Below are 22,236 nucleotides of genomic sequence, written 5' to 3'. Positions count from 1 at the left end.
GTCGATACATTTGTATTACAACGCTCTTGTCTAGAACCACCAAGCTTTTACCTGAGACCGCAGCAAAAGTGTGTCCTATTTTTTAAAAGTCAATTTTCCTTCCTTTTCTCTTTCTTAAAAAAATAGCCAACCTAGTAAATGCCCACACCGTGGAGGCAGCAAGAAATGAAAAGACATAACTTCAACGCTGAGTAGGTAAATGTCAACATGATAAGGAGAGTTCTGAAGATTTTCTATGTGGGATGAATTTTCCGCAGAAACGATGGAAGTGAATGTTGGTTGCCCTTATGTTCCATTCGAGATTTGTCTTTAATGAACTACTGGGTGTGTTACCAGACCAGCCGATTGAGATGTGACATTTGGTGGTCCAAATTGCGAATATTTCAACACAACAAAGCTTATGAAAAAGACCATTGCATCGATAAATTAGAGCATTGAGCAGAATGAAGAGAACTATGCGAAATCTCCTTACTGATGTGAAATCAGCTGTCAACAGGGCAGTGAGGAATTTAATATGAATCACATCCTTTGTATCGGAGGCTTTGCACAGCTTTGTCATAAAGGTGGAAACCTGATGAGCTCTGAAATCATTCCTGCTCTCAAAGTTATATATCTACTGTGTACATTACAAAACATTGTGGTCATTCGAAGGATGAAGAGAAAAAATGAAAGAAGAGAGAATATGTTCGACTCGGACACGACTTCCATCCAGAAAACAAAGCTCTCTGATGGCATAGTCGGGTCGAAACGACATGAAGCTCGGTGCAGTTACCCAAGCGGCTGCAATCGATGCGGAAATAGCGGTTGCAATGGGGACAGGATCTTCGCGAACTGTTCCTAACCGCTTCGAGCGCAGCCGCTTGCGCGACTGCACCTTGCTATATGTCGTTTTGATCCGACTATATTTTACCTATCTTCTATATATATTTCTATCTTATCTTCACTATCTATCTATATATCTTCACTACACTGCCGATAATTCGAGACCGTACTGAGTCAATCAAACTTTTTATCCATCCGAAGTACCAGATTGGTACCATAAAATAAACAAATAGATAAATTGAAACCAGATTTCTCCGGAAGACTTTATACTGATGTCATCGCCTGACGCGATTACCCGCATCTTCGCCGAGGTGTGCCGTCCTTGAACACAGCTCTGTCCAACTTTCTCGATCTTCTGCGAGAGCTTGCACAAAATCAGTCCACTCGTCGTTATTCCATATTCTGCGAAACCTTACGTCTCGCCTGAACTGCCTATCCACGCCGAGTGTCCTCAGGTCTTCTTTCAAAACCTCAGTCCAAAACTTCCGTTTTCGACCAGGTGGCTTCCTCCAACTTGAACCCGCCAAACTCCTCAGAACTCGCTGAACAAGGCGATCTGCCGGTCTCTTTAATATATGACCAAAGAAGCGAAGACGATTTACTTTAGCCATTTTCGATGGCGGCGCAAGATGTTGGCATCTTCCATGTGTCATCCGACGGTATACCACATCAATTTCTGCGTAAAGATCTTTATTGTGGCATACACTAGGCCAAAAGTAGCCAAGTAGCTGTCTAAGCAGCTTTCGTTCCGTGCAATCAAGCTTCTCCATAACCGTTGACGGTGCTGCCCAAGTCTCCAATCCGTACATCATGATGGGGCGAATTGCGGATAGGTAGACTCGCAGCTTGACTTCGTTTCTGATGGAGGTCGACCACAGGCATTTCGTCAAGGAGTTATATGCAGAAGTGGCCTTGGCGCATCTTTGCCGAACATCTCTCTCGCAGTTGTTCTTCAGCGTACAGCCCATGTAACAGAACTCATCGATGAGTTCTATTGGTTGTCCATCCACCCTGATTCCCGTTCGAGGTCTCGAAGAGATCCACATCTGCTTGCATTTATCAGGGCGTAGACGTAGTCCATAGGCTGCAGCCAGCTTGTTGAAGTTCCGTCGCTGCTTTTCGCGAATATAACAACATCGTCAGCGTACTTAAGATCGGTCAAGGGGCATCCCGATGGTGCTAAGACAATGTCGGCAGGACACGGTCGACTGTTCTTCGCATAATGTCGTCGATGGCGAAATTGAACAGGAAGGGTCCTGCCACTGCCTCTTGTCTTACTCCAGTTACCGCTTCAAACAGTGTTGTACATCAGGCTGGTGTTCGAACTGCAGCAGTTGTTCGTTGATTCATGCTATCAAGCAAGCGAACGAACGTTCCTGGTACTCCATCGGCGCGGAGAGAGTTGAGAAGAGAGAGGAGCGTCGGTGAGGAGAGTCGAACGCGGCTTCAAAGTCCAGAAACGTCAGTTGCATTGGCTTCGAATACCGCTGTCAGATTTCGATCACTCTCCTGATGATGAACACCTGGTCAATCGTAGATCGGCCAGGACGAAAGCCAGCTTGTTCGTCGCGCGTTGTTTCTTCGCGACAGGAATGAGTCTGTCCAGGATAATGCGCTCCAACACCTTTTAAATAACACGCAGCAAAGAGATTCCTCGATAATTCCTAGGGTCCGTGACGGATAACTTCTTGTGGAGGGGAATTGTGATAGCGTGTTTCCACGAATCAGGTATCCTTTCGTCTATCCAGATTGAACGGATGATCTTTGTCACCTCACGAATCCCAGACGGAGGAAGTTATTTTAACATTTTCCATCCCATCGTCTCCACCACATTTTCCATTCTTCATTTTTTCAATGCAGACTAGAACCTCCAACTCGGTCGGTGGCTTCTCGTTAACCGCATATGTCGGTCTATGAACGTGCTCGAGTTCAGGAGCTGACGGTGCTAGCCGGTTCAGCAAGGTCTTGAAGTGTTCCCCCCCCAAATTGGGAGGGTTGCCTCACTGACGGCTACTCCACTGGCAGTGTTAAGGACAGGGCTTTTCAAACTCCATCGCTTTTGACGTACACTCGTTATCGCGGTCTTGTTGCAGTTGACGACGCAACTTCCTTTTAAGACGCTTTTCCTGGTTGAAGTCACAAGTGCTGCGCGCGACAAGTACAGAAGTTTACGTGGATTTTGTTTCTGCAGATGCAAAGGCAAACTTCTTCCGCGGCAATAGAACCGGGGGCATTTCCCTTGCAGCGTTCTGGATGCAGTTTGTGAAGGAATCCGCATCGCTAAGCTTCTTCCTGGTCCGCACTCCAACATGAATAGACACAAGTTGGTGGAATTTTGTTCTGCATTCATCGTCTTTCAGACCTGCCATGTCAATTTTCGGTTGAAGAGGAACTCCTTGGTTTCTACTGTGGAACCGTATCTTGAAGCTGAGAACTGGACGGCGGTCAGAGTCCAACGCGATGTCTCAAACTGCTCTAGATTTTCGGACATCTGACTGAGGAATGTTCCTCGCCAGACCGTAGTCGAGCTGAAGTTGAAGAGTCCCCATCTTCCGCTTGCGCAGCTTCTCAGACGTTAAAAGGGTTGAACCCTGCCACGTGAGCTGACGGCGTCGATGATTCCTCTTAAACGTGGAAGCGATGATGAGGCCCGTCTGTTCGCACGAGTCGACCAGACGGTCACCGTTGTGCGACGTGCGCTCCGCTGGGTAGTGCCATTTTCCTAGCGCATCGGATTTCTGTTCAAGTCCCATCTTCGCATTTGCGTCGATTCCGACAATGACCAGCTGCTGGCTTGGTATTTTAAACATCAACGCATTGAGTTCATCATAGAAGGCGTCCTTAGTGTTGTCCTTAGTGGTTTCCGTAGATGCGTTAGCATTTACGATCCAGAGTTTACGTCCTCTGCGATCCCGCAGTCGTAGAAAGGCGCATCTAGACGACGTTGAGCCGAATTCCTCCACCAGGTTCTTGTAATCGTTCATCACAGCTATCGCACAGTCACTTACTTCGTTCTCATCAGCATCGCCGCAGTATACGGTGTAGTTTTCGATGCTGAAGACAGGCCGATCTCTCATGCGTGTTTCCTGCAGTGCAGCAAAGGCGCACAGAGATATTGTAGAAGTCTGGATAGAGCGGCTTGTTGGAGTTTACTCGATAGTGTTCGGCAGTTCAGCGTGACGAAACGAATGGTTGTTGCCAAAGAATCCCCTTCAGGCAGTTGACCGGTTATGCGCTTTGGCGACGTGCTCGACCACGGCACCTTTTTGCAATGTATGGGAATCTTTCGCCATATAACAGTGCAGATTATATAGCTCGTACGTTCCCAATGCGTACACTCGAACGCCTGATTGCGTTTAGTTAAAGCAGGGCCACCACGTGCAGGTAGCAATCAAACTCGTATACGCGGCCCCACGTTGCACGGTGCGTGCGTTAACTTCTAGGACTCTTGAAGGGCCATCTCAGAGGTGCTGATCAACACCAATCTCTTTGATATTTGTCCCTGTCTCTATCTGCTCTTTTCGCTCTGTTCAACCTTTCGCTATTCTTTCTTTCTTTTTATCCCGTGTTCCTATTCAATTATCCCCATACACGTCTATTTTTGGGGAAAACCTGTGCTTTGAAAATGTTCCCATGTAGTAATAATTCCTTTGTGCTTCTGCGTTCGTTAAATCACATCCTTTCTTACGTTTAAGTCACTCTGCGAATGCGAAACGAAGGGGTTGCTAATAAGCCTGAAATCACTCCTAAGGTTGTCGTTATCTTTGCAGTTGCCTCTTCAAATAGTTAACCCCCGCACTGGTGTAGTCCTAGAAACGACGGCAGAGTATAGAAGCAAAATCCTAAGCCCAACATTTCAGGAGCATCCCTTTCACTGTGGTTTTTCACTACATTTTGTTTCGTATACTTTTAGCAATTGCTGAAATCAGCCGAGCTGTTTCTGTGACCATCTCTATCAGAATCTCAACATGAAAGAATGAGGTATTCAGAATCGAGAACTTTCAATGATGAATTCAATGGAAAAAATCTGAATGAAATCTTGAAGTGCTCGGCTTAAGGCTTCGCTTCTACACTCTAACGTCGTTGACGGATACGACCCCACTCGGGTAGTTATTGACTATTTGGAGGAGGGGTGAATCGTGGCAATTGCTATAATAACGGGAACCTTAGTGATTTGAAGCTTAGCAACAGCTCATTTGTGTGTTCTCAGATGAGTGACCTGAGCTGTAGGAAAGAGTGGCATATAAAGTAGGCAAAAGGTAACGGAAGCGCGAGGAGGGACACAGTAGCGAAATTGCTGTTCTTTAGGGGAGAAACCCCACGCCTACTCTTCCGATGTTACTCTTTCAGAGACTTTAAGAGGAATCTAAGGATGAAGCAAGAGGTCACATTGTTTAACTACAGTAGTAAAGACGATACCTTGAGGTGACTACATGGATTGCCAGAAGAAATGAGGCAGTGTCAGGCCTGAGGGGGAGCATGTACCGTCACTTTCCCCTTCCGAAAATGGTTTAAAGAATTTTTCGAAGATTTCTTTGAATGGTCAAAAATCTAATTTCGTCCCTTGTTACCCCTTGTATTTCAATCCACTTGCTTTTGTCATTTAAATAAAGTTTAAGTCACCGATTGTTGAGCTGCATCATTCAGTTCCTATCAACATTTCCCGTGTCATGTAGCTTTCTCTCTCTCGGAGAAGAATTTCTGCGACCTTGCAGACCGAGTGCGGAGTTGATACTACAGACAATCTGATGTAGTCGGGTCAAAATGTCCTGAAGCTCGGAAGCAGTTTCGAAACGGTTACAATCGAGGTGGGACCTTCACTAGCTCCACTCTGACTGCAGAGACGAGTGCGGTTAGCGTGGGTCCCACTCGACTGTAACCGCGATACCTCGAAGGCAGTCGCTTACTCAACTCCACAGGGCTCTAGGTCGTTTTGGCAGAGACCTGTGTAATGCTCCAGTCTGAAGGCCCAGGTAACCTCGGACTTTCAGACTTTGTGTGGCGCTCGCACTTCCTGCTTCGATTGATCTGTAAGAATTTTAGTTAGCACTGTCTGTTCATTACTGCCTCAGATGCAGAATTTTTGCATCTTGAAATTCGGATAAGTGTCCTTATAACTTTTGTTTCATTTCCATAGGATGAAATCCACAAAATCTTTAACTATATGAAATATTGTGAATAGAGGAATTCAGTATCACCGTCGTGAAGGCATTGCAAAATGAAAACGAGTGCACCTAAATTCACATGGCGAGTGAACCAGGCTTTATAACGGAATTTAAACGAATCGGATTTACGAAGGTCTGTGGGATTTCTTCAATACAGATGCGTATAACTTAAATTTATGGGTCGCTAAGGTCCAGACTTCACCAACTCTCTAGGGTGGAAAAGTGTTTGAATTCCACCTTCAAGCAGTACTATGTACGTCTTCCCATGCCTGCTACGGTTCTATGTCTCAGTACAAAACGTCGCAGTAACATGCACAAATGGCCATCCTGACTTGAAACTTATGTTTGTCCTTGGTCTTCTCTGATCTTGTAAGTTTTTATTTTGGAAAATCTTTCAGATAAAAGGATCAACAAATGCTGCTATACTTTGCGATTTGGTATAATGTTGTTCGTATTTTCGGAGCTACAGTCAGGGGAACTGTCCTGAAAAGTTGGTATAGACAAAGTTTTCCATCGATTGCTTTTAACCGATAAATGGCGTGGAAATGAAGGGGATGATAATTGGCAAACCTGCTGAGATTTCTCATCACGTCTTTGAGGTCTGATTGGTGCACATATGGTGATCTACAATTGCATAAGAATTAGTAGCAAATAGCGTCCTATTGTACAAAATAAGGTGCGCATAAAATATGCGGCGTACAGCTGCAAATCTTCGCAGCAAAAAAGAAAGAGCGTTCCGTTTCTACTGAAATATTATGGGCTTTAGTTAGCCACTGTCAATAATTATTAAATACTGAATGATTTCGGTCATGCATATTACATCATCAAAACAATCCTCGGTCGAAAACGAAGTTGTTGTTTCTACTAGTGCAAATCTATAATGCGAAATGAGACTAAGTATTTTTTTGATACCATCTACATATTTCTTAAAGCTTTCAAAGTTTTGAACCTAAGGGGAACAATTCAACATCTCACCGCTTTCTTCACAGTTTCTGTGCCTGACCCAACAAACACTCCATCTTCTACATAGTACTCCATGTTAAAGCTTTTGTTGTCAGTCTATGGGAAAACAGTACTGATTTCAACTGAGTACGATGCACACACTTAGTTACTCACAGTTTTAAATCTAGATCCATCCGGAAGTTTGGTGATGTCCTGAAAGATGTAGTATTGCTCGCTTGACAACTGAACACATAAGAAATAGATTCCCATTGATAAAAACAAAACTTACCAGTCTGCTATAGCGTGAAAGTCTTGGTGATCTAATTTTCTCCCTAAAAATGTTGCAACATATACTTCCATCTGCGTGGCACAAGGGCCGAAACGTACCTGCGCTCAATAACGGCTCGACTCGATTGCTGAGAACTGCCAACAACCGGGGATTTTGAGGGCGTCACACGTTGTTTCACCCGTCGCTCTCGATCCGGCTTCCGGGCGTGCTCTCGTCGTCTCGAAGTTCGTCTGCGGTGGCGATGGCGCTAGAAGCGATAGTACTCAACACTCATCACAAGAAATAGGCTCATCACATACCCGCATGTGAGATGTGTAGTCCAAGAGGTAGGATGGATCGGTGTTGTTCACTATTTCGCTGAATGTACCTTGGTACGATATTGCCACGGCCTAAATTATCGATAGGATTTCGATGAATATTGCGAACCAATCAGAATGTTCTTCTGTAATTCTTCAAGAGCACATAGCAAATTATCTGTTCTTCATTTCTTTTCGTGCACATAATAAAATGCAGTGGATAATTTCTTCCCTATGATTCAAAAGTTGAAGAATCTAGACATTTTGACATCGAGTGTGAGAAAACTCTCGTCATTCACACTAATAATCATTGTTGAACGGGACCAATTTTCGCTATAGTCCGGTCAAAACGATCTGGTGCAGCGGCTGTGCTTGAAACGAAATCAAAACGATCTGGTGCAGCGGTTGGAGTCGAGTTAGGTCTATAACCAGCTCCACCAAAGTGATTTCTTGTTTAACTAACTAACCCGGAAAGAGGTTCGGCTGTGACTGCGCGACCGCTGCTTCAAAACTGCTGTGGTCCCACTCAAGCCTTTTGTCGCTCCAATGTAGATAACGTACTACGTAACGTGCTCGTAAACCTTAAACGATGCTGAATTGAAGTCGAACGCGTGGTTGTTTTCTCATAGATATTGAGCAAAATCGTGCGCGTTACCCCTTATCCTAAGGTAGATTACGAGTGCTAACGTTTTCATGCTCAATTCCCATTAATTCCGTCCCAAAAACGGATTGTGAAACTGCTCGCGGATGAGGATCGCGCATTATGAGGTATAGTAAAAGTTTCCCAAGCCGTTTTTCAGGGCGATGAGGAATAACTGAGCCGAGCCCCGCTTATATACGTAATCTACACCAACATCCCTACATTCTCCATGAATGATCCCAACGTCGTGAAATGCAGCCTTTAAACAAATGCTCAGTCGGAAGTGATCTAGAGCCCAAATTTCAGGAAGGTACAGAGTAGAGATTAGGAGTTGCCATAACGTGACCCGGCGCTAGGGAAGTACTTATGTAAATGGTGCTTTGTCATTCTCATTCTTCTGTTCTATTGTATTCATATTTCATGCTTTGGTATTAACGCCCATGACCGATGGTCTGAGAAGAATGGTGTTTGTAATGTGTACACCGTTTCCATAGTCACACATTCCAGAGCAGTGAGCTGGAAGCTTCTAGGGATAGCGTCCACGACATCGGGAAGGCTGCAGATTGGAAGCAGGGAGATTTGAAGAAGAGCTGAACACCTGCGTAGCGTGGCCACTCTCAAGCAGAGGCAGTTGGAGTTGCCCCTCCTATCACCCAGAAAGTGTTGGGTTGAGGAATGAGTCATAACCGTTTTTCTGGATGTGAAAAATGAACATGGAAATGACAAACGTTTTAAGTCTCTATTCAGCATAAGGAATAATTTGTCTGGCATTAATTAATCTGTCTGGGATGCGCCAACGCGTTCATTTCAATTCAGAAATCGTTTGAGGTTCTTTTAACAGTTTGTGCGCGTGAGTTGTGATGGCTCACGATAATATGGGATTTTATACCCAAGAAAAAGAAACGGTGATTCAGTGGTCATGTTTATCAAATAGATGCAAAGAAGTTAAGGGCACAGAAAAGATTGCCGGCCTGCTCCGGCTAGTACAAAAGCAACATTGCAACATACAAGCGCGCCGCCTCCTTGCCATATGGTCGGAGGGGGTAGTATGGCAACAAACATTACAGATTATCTATTGTCGTGTTCCGAGATCGGAACACAGTTACATTTAAAAGAACTGGCAGAGATTCGAACAAACTCTCGCAAGCTGAAAACTTAGAGGTCCACTACCTGCAAAACAAACGACAAAGGTAAAGAAAAAGGGTGTTGCTAGTACTATTTATCATATAAAAATGGACCTCGGTGACGTTTTCGTACTCGATGGAAATGCGCTTGTGCGCGCCTTTTCGTGGTCGTAACGTATCACGACGTGTGACGTAGAATGTAAGTCTACATTAACATATACATCCGCATATACACATACATGTATATGTATATACGTATACATACGTAGAAGCAAATACATATACGAACATACATACATAAATACTGGAGAGATCTTCCAGACATGCAGAAGTTATGCATCTGCATCCTCTAGGTGATTGGAATTTACAAACGTTTGTTGTTGTTGGACAAGCATTAGCTTTAAAGAGTTTCAATAAGGAGAACAATGACTAAGACATTGCGTTTCGAAGTATTTCAGCTTACAGTGTTGCTCTACAAATTTTGCGAGGTGCCCATAGATCGGCCCCGTCAAAAATTCGAGGTCCCCGCGTTTCATTGCGCAGCTGAAAAACATCTAGTTGATGCTCAATTGCCCACCCCATCCGGAAGCCAGTCAGTAGCTCAACTACGCTGCCAATAACTTGCGGGCGGTTGGAAATCACTCCGCTTCGATAGCAACTGTTTATCGAATATTCCAGCTCAAACCAGGTTATTTCGAGTCATTTCGACTGTGCTGTAATATTTGGAACCTCAAATTTTCATTGCAATACTGTAGAGAAGGACTTACAATGGCTAAGATGATGAGAACGAAATGAAAAAGTGCGAGAATTCCAGAAACGAACGAGCTGTGGTGCTGTAGAGGAATGACTGAAGAAATGCAGAGGAAGTGCCTGGAACAAGTTGTGAGTGAGCTTATTTCTATGCATGCCTCATACTCGTGGTCTCAAGAACAAACACTAACAAAACTTTCACTGGAACTAGCAAATTTCGAGACGTTATTGGTTGAACGCGGACTTTTTATTTTGATGAAGTTTGAAGAAAGATGGCTCACCCAAATGGAAGTTCAATATTTGTGCACTTTCTCGAATTTTTGTCGAAGAGCATGAAGTAAAGAACTTGAAGGACATTCAAGGAAAATGCGGCAATGAATCCGAGAATCATTAATACACGAAGCACTAAAATTCAGACAGTAAAATACTTGTTTCCTAATCTTTCATTTTAACCCCTCAGTCCTTCAGAAGTGTCAAGATTCGACCATCCTTGAATCTCATACCCTTTCTAGTGAAACACTTAGAAGTCATTTCAAACGCAGAAAACGCAGCATATTTCCTTTACTAGTTTACTATACTAATTTCCAAACAGTTTTCTGTCAATTCTGGATTTGAGAGCTTCAGTTGAGCTGTTTCGGCACCGTGTATATTATCAACTTGAACTTCGCTATCTATATGTTCCGCACTTTTTATTCAATTCCCATGAAACGGCCGCTTTTAAGAGTTATCTGCAAGCGCCGCGTTGCTTTTTTCTTGCCCTGGTCGAAACGTATTCGTTTCTTCACCGATCTCTTCTCGCGAGCGGCTGCCTTCTCTGCTTTCTAATGTATAGCCACGCTCCTGAAAAGTCCTCTCACAATTTGCCGTCCGAGCAAGCGTTCCAGCACGGCTGGAACACGTAGTAGATTAGTGGAGTGTAAGTTCACACGACTAGGTAAGTTCTTTGAGTTTGTACTTCACGAGGTAGGCGAAATGCTACTCTGCTCAAATTGAAAGATTTCGAATCGTGATGATAGTAATGCAATTGTTATAGTAATTAATTCTGGAACGGCCTAGCACTGAGAAAGTCTAAAATGATGCTAAAACGACTGAAGAAGAAGGATGGAGGACCACCTGAGCAGGTATAAGATCGAAGAATCCATGACAGCGACTTTCCACGAACAGTGTGGAAAGAAGCCATAGTCCTCAGGGGATGATGACCTAGTGACAGAACCGGAAAATCGCAAAACCGGAGCTTTGCAGTTCCCATTAACCCGAAGGGGATCTTCATCACCGTCTATACATAATAAAGAAAATTCGAACAATTCGAAATTTGAAGTCAGAAACCCATTTGGAAGAATTTAGCGCACACAGGAGAGGCAAGTTATCGCAAAACATTGCGTTCATTCATATGTCCCAGGGACTACGCCGAAAAAGAGCAGGAGTGTGGCCGTAAATTGCGCAGAAAGCAGAGCTGCTTATCCAACAAGAGTTACGCATGATTATCGCAATTTATCAATCTATAAACTGAGAGCTCCACTGCTCTCTCCTGTGGTTTAAACTGTGCAAATAAGTCCTCGAATATTCGTAGCACCATCAATCAGAGACCAGCAAAAAATTCCCCCAATTCGTTTTTCTGAGACTGGCACTAGATACTAAATGTCTCTTAGTTGACGCGTTGAGTATCCATGAAATAACTTCCCACTGTCAGATATAAATGGAATCAGAGGGGTGGAAGCAGCAGTGGCCGTTACCTGGTCATGGCCTGCATTTGGATACTGCACTAAGCAACGGATGGTATACCATTAGTGAACTGACCAAACCGTTTTATTCCTTTCAGTCCACGTTCGATAGTTAACAATCTACTTGATTCGAACCTTTTATCGTCCTTCTGGTGTATTCATTACTAAGAGTAGGTGTAAACCTCACTTGGTGTAAACCTCACTACCTTAGGTTACAAAAACGGTCACAGTTCCTAACATAATTGTCTTCGCTCTTTCTTTGCAGATAGAGCTGGTGTAAACTTCACCCCCTAGTGGCAGTGTTGTTGCCCTCATATTAGAAAAAAATACTACACATTCTTTCACTGTTGCCAAGAACTTCGATCACTGATCCAACAATGCAGAACTGTGTGATTTCTACCTATACATAACCGGAAGAATCAAAGGTGAAGAAGATGCCGGCTTCATGGGAGCACCCCATGAAGTCGTTTTGCAGCGCCAGGCTTCTCTCCTCATTTCTGCTTGGATACGACCTGAAGTCAGATCAGAACGACCTGAAGCGTGGCGCAAATGCGTTGACGGTTGCACTCGAAGAGCTACCTTGGAACTAAAGACTGCTATCAAGGTGGGATTCCACTGCAGTCAGACTGCAGCGATGGGAAGTGTCCCACCTTGATCCCAGCTCTAGCTAGACTGTGTCACTTTGATCGCTGTCGCTTACGTAATTGCGCGAGGCTTCAGGTCGTTTTCATCCTACTGTAATTAGGGATCTTCTCAAGAAATAAGTCTTTGGTAACTCTTGCAAGCGCCAAAATTTTCTTCTGCCTCATCTACCGTTCGTAATGGCGGTCTTGATTGAAAAGTTATGAAAGCGAAGTCGAAACAAGATTGAGCGCTCAAGAAGGGATCGAATAGCTTCTTCTTGATGGTATCTTCCCGCCATTTTTGAAATATGAGTTTTCAGTGGGCTCGAAAAGCGAGCCAAGCCTTTAGTATTGCTATTCCGATCATACAAGTTTCATTTTTCAGCAACATCTCTCGTATTTTTTCACGCAACATTTCCATATATTCGAGACGCCTTTCATGGATAGTCGCACAGTTGACAAATTCACACAAAGTTCATGTCTTTCTGCTTTTTTCCATAAAAAACGACATTTACACTTACTCATGTTTTCAACTGCTACGATGGCGAGAACAATGAGAAGAAGAGTTAGCTAGAAAGAGGGTTAGTTAATTGTTTTAGATGGAAGTAGTTCTCAGATTTTGCAACATAATACTAACCTCAATGGAAAGTTGTGTTGCATAAAAGGATGACTCTGTATCAGTTCTCAATTCGAAAAACGCGAAAACTCCCATGAAACAAACTAATAAAACGTTGATTGTCTGAGAATAAAGACGACTATTATTTCTCACATAAAAGTAAGATGGATTTCGGTGCTAGTGCTACTTACCTGTACCGTTACTACAAGTGCCTTCAAAAACAGGTATTGGTCTTGAAGGTTTTTGGCTCGCATAACATTTTTCCTTAAATAAAACTTGAGCTTGAGTATTACTTTCTTGACCACAACCAAGAATGTTATCGATCTTTATTCTGGCTGTTTGGACGTCGTCGCCTTCTTCAGAGATAGGAAACTCAAAGATACGTGTAGTTTAACCCCTCAAACGATAAGACTTGGTAAATTACTGAAAGACAACTTCAGAGAGGCCGATCACAACAGTGCTCATTTTTAAAGCTGGGAAAGGTCAGATTTTAGCGAACCACCGGTTGTTAGTGTTGCGCCGCACAACTATGCCTTTGAATCTGACCCCGTAGGTCAAAATTCGAAAAGGTCTTGATACTGCGCTAGCTCGTTGGTCACAGCGATGCATTCTTCTTAACGATTCATGACTAAACTTTTGGCTGTTATGTAAAACTTTTCAAATGTTTTTCGCGCTAAAACCTTAGGATCGCGTGCCAAGATTGTGACTGCTATATTAAAAGTTGTGCTGACAGTTGATACTGTCTGCGATGACCACCTGAAGGGGTTGATGGTTTTGATTTTACGAGCCCATCTAAGTGGACGTCAACCCGGGTGCATATCGCTCTTCCTGTTTCGCCAGTGTAATCAACGCTGGACAATTGACAGGTGATCAGATAGATATCACGCATACCGGTAGCTTTTCACTCGGACAAGTGACGCAGTTAGTTTTTGACCAACTCTGTCATAGGGGCTATTGAGGACCAGCTGCTTCTTCAGGTCCACAGGTGGCATGTCCACTACTTTGACCGAGTATTGCAGACCCGCCTGTCGCAAGCTTCCTCGCACTGCATTGCTCATATCATCCGAAATGAAAGGAAGAAGAAAAGGATCTTTGTTGTCGAATCTTTCTGCTGTATGGCAATGGTGCTCCGTTACATGAAACCGTTTTGAATGGGAAACTTTTGCAGGGTAAACATTAGAGTGAGCAATGTGGTTAGCAATATTTACGGAGGCAATGCGGGGCTCTTGAGCCTGAGATTGAACGGTTGTCTCTGTCATAAACATATTTTCAATGACTGTCTTCTTGGTTTTCCAGGCATGCGCCGAATGGTAGCGAATTAGAATATTTTTAAAACTTGGTCTTTGGTACCACTTTGTTTTCCAACTAACCCTGTACAAATGAACCTGACATAGAGAAATGGCAACCATTTGTCTTTACATTTTAGTGAACTTAATGTACTGCGCCTGTTTACTTAAGAGATCGAAGTAAGTATCCATTTTGGCTTGTGCTTGACGTATAATGCAACAACAGTATGTGTATCATAGAAATATTTGCAATGGGAAAGGCAAAGTTTTCGCCCTAAAAAGTTAACAATTTCACAATTTTTCAAAGGAGCAAAGAAATTGCGAGGATTGTATGAAAACAGACCTAAATACGGTGTACGGCCGAAGAGAGTGTCAATGAGTCCTTTGATTTACATTCAACTCACCCCAAACAAGGTGTTCTTCTCCTTTTTTCACTACGAAAGAAAGTTAAAAGCAGCGTATCACGATTTTGACGTGGGGCCGAACACAGATGTTATTTATTCCGTTCAGTTGATTTGTTCTGTTACTACAGTAAAGTGCTAACGACAGGTAAATTTCTTGCGAATTTGGTTCTACCGATTTCTATTAGGGTGTTCGGAATGTATCTGCCGAAAATTTCGCAGTAGCGCAGATTTTTTTTAGATGTTCTGGAAGTTCCCGTTTTAAATATATTATATAAGGACACTACCGCTTGTATACACATAACACATCTGGCTCCCTCTTGCTTGCCTATTTCATCCTATAATGGCCGAACTTTCCACCCATATTCAACACGTACTCCTTTACGAGTTCGAATCTGGCCACCCCGCTGCTGAAGCCCATCGAAACTTAAGTCAAGTACTCGGCACTGAAGCCCCTTCTGAGCGGTCTGTGCGCGTCTGGTTCCAGCGCTTCAAAGCCAGAAATAAGAAACTCGGAGATGAGCCTCGCTCTGGTCGACCGACTGCAATATTGTTCGACGAACTAAAGAATCTGGCGGAGCAGCATCCATATGAAGGTGTGCGGGGTATTTTGCTGTCAGTCTTGGCTGTTCGCTGTCCACAGTGAGCAATGGACTGCGATCCCTCGGAATGGTGAAAAAGCTCGGTCAGTGGCTCCCGCATGCATTGAGCGACGGCAACCGCCAAAGACGCTTGGACATCTGCACTCAGCTGCTCTCCAGAAGCTGCAGATTCGACTGGCCGGACACCATTGTCACTGGAGATGAAAAATGGGTCTTCTACGTCAACCACACCCACAAACGTGTGTGGTGCGCTGGCGATGAAATGCCGGATCCTTTCGTGAAATGTGAAATCCACGAGAAGAAGGTCATGCTGAGCGTCTGGTGGGGAGTTCATGGACTCTACCGTTTCGAACTGCTGCCGAACAACACGACAGTTACTGCCGAGGTCTACTGCGCTCAACTGCAAAGACTGACCGACAAGATCCGCAAGGAGCACCCGAAGCTCAACAACGTTCGTCTGCTGCACAATAACGCGCGCCCTCACATCGGGAAGAAGACTTCCCAGGAAATTTTGGAGCTCGGATGGGAAGTTCCACCGCACCTACCGTACAGCCCGGACCTGGGCGACTACCACCTCTTCCGATCACTTCAGCATCACCTGGAAGAGAAGCGCTACGATGATCGTGACCACCTCGAAAATGACCTTCGGCTTTCTTCGCCTCCAAGTCGCCGGAGTTCTACGCCAAAGGAATCCGTGATCTTGTGAGACGTTGGCAGAAGGCTGTCGATGTTGATGGAGATTATTTCGTCGAATAATAAAATGTTGCAGTTGTAGGTCCACTGCAAGTTCGACATAATGATGGAAAGATTTTTTTAATTATGAACGATTATTAACACTGTTCAAAAGTAAGAAAAACCAAAGATTAGCTTAACGAAAAATTGTGTTTTCTGATTCTGTGACAACGCGCTAAATTTATCCGAACAATTGTCGACAACTTTGAAATCAGCTTGCCTAACCAACACGGCTCTAGGTTCACAATTCAAACGACGTAGTCAACGGTGACCAAGTTACCAAATGCGATATACGACAGCTTGAAACAACTTCACATAAGCACTAACCTTGTCATCCGTCTCCCGCGAACAACTGCCTTAGCGCTTCGCAGACCATAACGTTTCCTCTCTCTTGCAGCCAGTTTTTTTAATTCGCTTACGCTCATGTCATCCTTGAATCATAACAATTTAGGTTTTCTAAAAAAAAAGCATGCCTTCTGACACGTTAAGAGGAAGGGAAATTTTGTTCACTTATGTATCATCGCCACATTGATAAATATATTCACACATAGTAAAGACAAACATCTAACTTCAATGAAACTATAAGCTGAGTTCCACATTATATATCTTCCAAATCCATATCTTCTCGAACGACACACAAACATGCAAGAAAATAAGAACACTGAAGCCGTAATACAAAGCGATAGTATCGCACTGTTTTCCTCGCTCGCACTTAAATGTAAAATTCCAGGAGAGTAGTGTACAACCCTGTAGAATACACTTCAGAATAATCGCATTCTTGGATCCAATTAGTGAGTAAAGGTAAATTGAACTCCATATTCTTTTACATTACCACTCATCGCTTAACGCTAAAGAAATGAGGATGACTGATTCGGCTGCGAATATTCACATTTTTTTGGGCAGGAACAACTTCGATTGTGACTACCACCTAGTTCTTTTCAGCGTGAAGGTACGGTTCCAGAAAAAAATGGAGGGTTCTATCTCAGCCGATGATTGACATGGAAGATCTTAAAGACGAAGAGTGTAGAAAGAAATTGGAAGTCGATAAACATGGTAGTGCGGAGCAAGACAGCGGATGACGCTGATTCTTTTACCAAACGTATTCAGGACGCAACGAAGAAAATGTTCCCGGTTCTGCTGCCGATGAAGATAATCGCTTCTGATAAAAATCCTTTCTGATAAACGCAGATAGATGCGATTCTTTGCGATAATTTCAACGGGAAACTAGGTGAACGAACAACCAATTAAACTTGTGGACGAGTTCTGGTATCTGCACTACCTACAGAAAAACGATGGCAACAGCTACTAGAGAGATATTCAGCAAGGATGTGCTAAGGCCAATTCTGCATTGAACTCTTTAACGAAGTCCCTGCGGTCGACTCCCATCACCAACGAAATCAAGCTGCGAGCCTACCTACACAATTCGCCCTATTATGAACTATGGATAGACGATAGAGTAGACGTGGGCAGCGCCATCAAAGGTGACGAAGAAGCTCAAATATATAAAGAGGAAGCCGTTTAGAAGAGTCCTCGACTACTGCTGGCCAGTGGTGTGCGATAACGAAGACCTTCACGGTGAAGTGGATATGTTGTATCGACGGATTACAGGTGGAAAAAAATCAGCATCTTCCCGGCTTTTGAAGTGGTCGCAAAAGACGGTATTCGCTGTTTTAGTCTCATTGTAAGATGACCATCAAATCACTTTGTCCAAGTTGTCTTAAAGATGCTTTCAAAATCAAACTGGAAAAGGCCTCTGGACGTAGAAGAAAGTTTTGGGCAGGAAATGAAGGAGGATCTAGTGAAACTTGGCACAGGCAGTTCAGGCGGGACGTAACGTTCCACATCATATGAAACAGCGACAAATAGGCAGAAGAAAAAAGCCTGTACGAACTCTGGCAGAATCGGCTAAGATATGACCAAGGACGACCCACCTCGGCAAAGATGCGGATAAACCGCGTTAGCCCACAACATTCGCATGCCGTTTAAGCCGAGTAAGTCATATATACAGCAGCGCACAAAGTCTATCATTTTTTTCAAGAGATGTAATTTTGTCTTAAAAAAGGCGAAAGGTGCAGGAAGAAAAGTTTGTGAAAAAAAAGTGGAAAGAAAAGAAAAAGGAAAGCAGTTCAAGATTTATTGGAAATAGGGCGGACGAAAATTTAAAAGTTTTTTTCAGTTCTTGTTTTTTTCTTCTTTTGGTGCTCTTTTGTAATGCTTTACACTTTTCTAACAAAGTTCTCCTTTTAAATATAAGTAGGAGGCGATTGTGCTCACATTTGTGCTGAACGCAATAGGATTCATTCATAGCTGGAATTCGATATTTGGAAGTGAACCTGGCGCTGATCGGCGATCGGGATCATACCTTTGTCCATCACATTCGAACAACACAACTCCGACTGATCACTTGATAGCGGATGTTTAAAACCACACGGAGTTCAGTGTAGCTGAGAGTTTTGCAGATGCTACTCAGGTCGTTATGTTCCTCAGAGAAACCCTCGGGTTCTTACAGAACGTTCAGCCAAGCAGTCCACCAGCCGATGAACGATGATGAACGGTTCTGTGAGACACATGGAAACCTTCGAAAATTTACCCAGACTTTCATGATCGACTGAGTGGATGAGGATTGCTGTAAACTCGTCTAAGAATCTTGATATCAATTTTTTTAGTAGTCTTCTTTAGTCGACTATTTCTGGGAACCCTCACGATAAATTTCTAATCCTCGAAACGTTGAAATGATCTAATAACAGTAGGCTGAACACTGTAACAGATTGTAACCTAACGGCTTCAATAATGAACTTTTGTACACTTAGAGCAATATCTCACTTTTGATCGATATCTAAAACAAAAAAATTCCACAAGAAAATGTTGAACATGGATCGGGTGTACCGGAGTCGGTAAGAGGTCCGTTGTAGCCGCACGGTCAATTGTTCGAAATCTTCCTAGGGCAAACCAAGCCTTTCAGCCCTCCAGAGTCGACAAATTGGGACCAGACTTGTCTGCGAGGATAAAAACAGTGACTTGGTTAACAGCTGCCCCTCGCAAGTCATTGTATAAGCCAACAAGCGTTCCTGCACCTCAACGATTGCGATCTGCACTAAGACGCTTTCGTGCATCCCATGTGGATTGATAAGGCAGAGACCTTTATCCTTCTTATGTTGAACATAAGAAAAGAGCAACAAGAAAAATCATATATAATGCAAACAGAACAAGAGTTGAAAGTCGCTGAGCTTTTTTCCGCGTAATTTTGAATAAATCAGAAATTGCGAAGTTCTTTTCTGCTATTTTCTTTTTTTGGAACGGAACTACATTTCTAATGTCATTTTCGATTGTTCGCACTGTAACCAGAAGAAAACGAAAAACTAGAACAAAAATTCAAAAAATATTCTGTATGTTTGTCAATTTTTGATATATATATATATATATATATATATATATATATATACCAGTCTACCAGTCTGAACGTCCGGCTAAAGCCGGACTTCAGGCTTTCTGTAATTTTAGCTTTGCTCCCCTTCACTGATCAATGGAAGTTCATAATAGTGACATTTTCTGTAAAATCAGAATTCTCTTTTTCAGGAAACGTTTTCGTCTTTCTTTTTTTGCTATAAATAAAGGCAAAAGATTTCAGTTTCCTTTCTAACGCGTCAGCTCCACATTTTGAGAATTTTCAAACTTTAGCTTCAGACACTCCTTCGGTTTCTAGATAACATAGACACAATTCTAAAGCATTACTCGAAGTATGGGTGTTCTTCCTGTTTTCCCCAACAGCTATCAAAGAATGATGTTTTAACATAAAATGAAGTAAACAGCATCATCGCACTGATAAAGATAAGTTCCACATCAGATCATGTAAGCTGTTGGGTACTATTTAAGCAGCCGTTTGTGTGGGTATTTCCACTTTCTGAAGAAGGCATGGCACCAAGTTGAGGCAAACGTGCAAGGAAATAGATACGACGATAACAGATAGGATTCATAAAGGTGCAATGCAACACGTGCAGTGACCATGAATATGGGACCGTTGCAACGTCTAATTTACTTTTCGCGACATCTGCACAAAGTTACTGCGCACCGATCCGACGCCGTGGGACCCATCATACTCCATTTCAAAGCTATCTGGTGTTGGTGCACCAATTCGACGGCATCGGACCCGTCGCACCCCCTTCTTTAGGTATCCGACGCCGCTGGACCCGTCGCACCCCCTTCTATAGGTATCTGGCGCCGGTGGACCCGTCGCACACCCTTCTTTAGGTATCTGGCGCCGCTGGACCCGTCGCACCCCCTTCTTTAGGTATCCGACGCCGGTGGACCCGTCGCACCCGCTTCTATAGGTATCTGACGCCGGTGGACCCGTCGCACCCGCTTCTATAGGTATCTGACGCCGGTGGACCCGCTTCTATAGGTATCTGGCGCCGGCGGACCCGTCGCACCCGCTTCTTTAGGTATCCGACGCCGGTGGACCCGTCGCACCCCCTTCTTTAGGTATCCGACGCCGGTGGACCCGTCGCACCCCCTTCTAAGGCTATCTGGCGCCGATGGACCCGTCGCACCCCCTTCTTCAGGTATCCGACGCCGGTGGACCCGTCGCACCCGCTTCTATAGGTATCTGGCGCCGGTGGACCCGTCGCACCCCCTTCTATAGGCTATCTGGCGCCGATGGACCCGTCGCACCCCCTTCTTTAGGTATCCGACGCCGGTGGACCCGTCGCACCCCCTTCTAAGGCTATCTGGCGCCGATGGACCCGTCGCACCCCCTTCTATAGGTATCTGGCGCCGGTGGACCCGTCGCACCCCTTCTATAGGTATCTGGCGCCGGTGGACCCGTCGCACCCCCTTCTAAGGCTATCTGACGCCGATGGACCCGTCGCACCCCCTTCTAAGGCTATCTGGCGCCGATGGACCCGTCGCACCCCCTTCTATAGGTATCCGACGTCTTGGACCCGTCGCACCCCCTTCTAAGGCTATCTGGCGCCGATGGACCCGTCGCACCCCCTTCTAAGGCTATCTGGCGCCGATGGACCCGTCGCACCCCCTTCTATAGGCTATCCGACGTCTATGGACCCGTCGCACCCCCTTCTAAGGCTATCTGGCGCCGATGGACCCGTCGCACCCCCTTCTATAGGTATCCGACGTCGTGGGACCCGTCGCACCGCCTTCTAAGGCTATCTGGCGCCGATGGACCCGTCGCATCCCCTTCTATAGGTATCCGACGCCGATGGACCCGTCGCACCCCCTTCTATAGGTATCCGACGCCGGTGGACCCCTTCACACCTCATTTTATAGCTTCCTAGCTTCGAGGCATTAACTCGACGCCGGTGGACCCGTCGCACCCCTCATTTTGAATTTCGTGACTGACACACACACAGACACACAGACACACGTGACAGAATAAGCCCGTTATTATATAGTAGATCATGATCGTGATGATGATGATATCATGCTGTACGATAATGTGGGTGTAGTATAGCGGTTAGGAGTTCCGCTTCTTACACGATCACAGACAAACACATATACACACACACTTCAAACGAATTGAAGTGAACTGGGAGGCAAATCCCATGCGGATCGATTAACGCTAGACACTTTTATCTTTCATGCTATATCATAACGCGCTTAGTCCGTGTGTGTGTTGTCTGTGTGTCACGAAAATATTCCATAATGATGCAAAACTCTGCACCAGTGGGTGCCAAACCGTGCCCGTACAGCTAATAGGCAAGCACTCTACCTTTCCATCATTGTCCAAAGATACTTTGTTATGTATGTTGGCTTTGATAGAACAAGTTAGTTCCTGTCATATGTTAGTGAGGGAAAATAAAATTTCATGTGAATGTACACTTAAAAATTTGCAAAATGGTGTGTTTAAGAGTTAACTGGTTTGTTAGTAGTATATTTATTATTTGCGAGGGTTTTTCCAAGGGTAACTCCATTTAAAAGAAAAAAAAGATTCGCAAAAAATGCGTATTTTTGTGGTATCAAGGAATTACGGACAAATATGTACAAATATGATCAGAGGATGGCACGTACCATGTTCTTCTGGTCTGTACAAAACTTTGTTTCCTCTTGAGAATCTTAACAGAAATAACAATGGCGAAAGCTGCAACTTGCAGCAACTTCAGAGCAGCCTAACAAACCGCTCGCCTCCTGAGATGGAGATCAATTAAGAGGTGCGGCACAAATTCGAAAATAACAGATCGAAAGAAGAAAATCCCTTTGGATATGACTGATAAGCG

General features: G+C 44.2%; 3 protein-coding genes across 4 annotated transcripts; all 3 read right to left on the bottom strand.

Moving 5' to 3' along the window:
* Nucleotides 1-1,097: 1,097 nt before the first annotated feature.
* RB195_010083 (uncharacterized protein) lies at nucleotides 1,098-1,868 on the bottom strand (the record flags this gene model as incomplete). Its single annotated transcript, XM_064190925.1, has 1 exon — nucleotides 1,098-1,868. One exon carries the CDS (start codon nucleotides 1,866-1,868, stop codon nucleotides 1,098-1,100), a length of 771 nt encoding a protein of 256 aa, XP_064048508.1.
* A 1,419-nt stretch (nucleotides 1,869-3,287) lies between these two features.
* On the bottom strand, nucleotides 3,288-3,899 carry RB195_010082 (uncharacterized protein; the record flags this gene model as incomplete). Its single annotated transcript, XM_064190924.1, has 1 exon — nucleotides 3,288-3,899. One exon carries the CDS (start codon nucleotides 3,897-3,899, stop codon nucleotides 3,288-3,290), a length of 612 nt encoding a protein of 203 aa, XP_064048507.1.
* Nucleotides 3,900-6,407: 2,508 nt separating this feature from the next.
* Nucleotides 6,408-22,033, bottom strand: RB195_010081 (uncharacterized protein; the record flags this gene model as incomplete). Of its 2 annotated transcripts, none has more annotated exons than XM_064190923.1 (14): nucleotides 6,408-6,470; nucleotides 6,558-6,611; nucleotides 6,963-7,046; nucleotides 7,104-7,142; nucleotides 7,219-7,261; nucleotides 7,317-7,465; nucleotides 7,518-7,607; nucleotides 10,046-10,148; nucleotides 10,310-10,433; nucleotides 12,894-12,942; nucleotides 13,010-13,111; nucleotides 13,180-13,252; nucleotides 16,337-16,440; nucleotides 22,031-22,033. In XM_064190923.1, 14 exons carry the CDS (start codon nucleotides 22,031-22,033, stop codon nucleotides 6,408-6,410), a joined length of 1,080 nt encoding a protein of 359 aa, XP_064048505.1. The 2 variants fall into 2 exon arrangements, with proteins under 2 accessions (XP_064048505.1, XP_064048506.1); XM_064190922.1 differs by lacking the exon at nucleotides 22,031-22,033 and adding an exon at nucleotides 18,517-18,579.
* Nucleotides 22,034-22,236: the final 203 nt, after the last annotated feature.

This window comes from Necator americanus, chromosome III (assembly GCF_031761385.1).
Source record: "Necator americanus strain Aroian chromosome III, whole genome shotgun sequence".
Lineage (NCBI taxonomy): Eukaryota > Metazoa > Nematoda > Chromadorea > Rhabditida > Ancylostomatidae > Necator > Necator americanus.
Note: the sequence above shows the minus strand (reverse complement) of the source record. Positions and strands in the feature narration are given on the sequence as shown.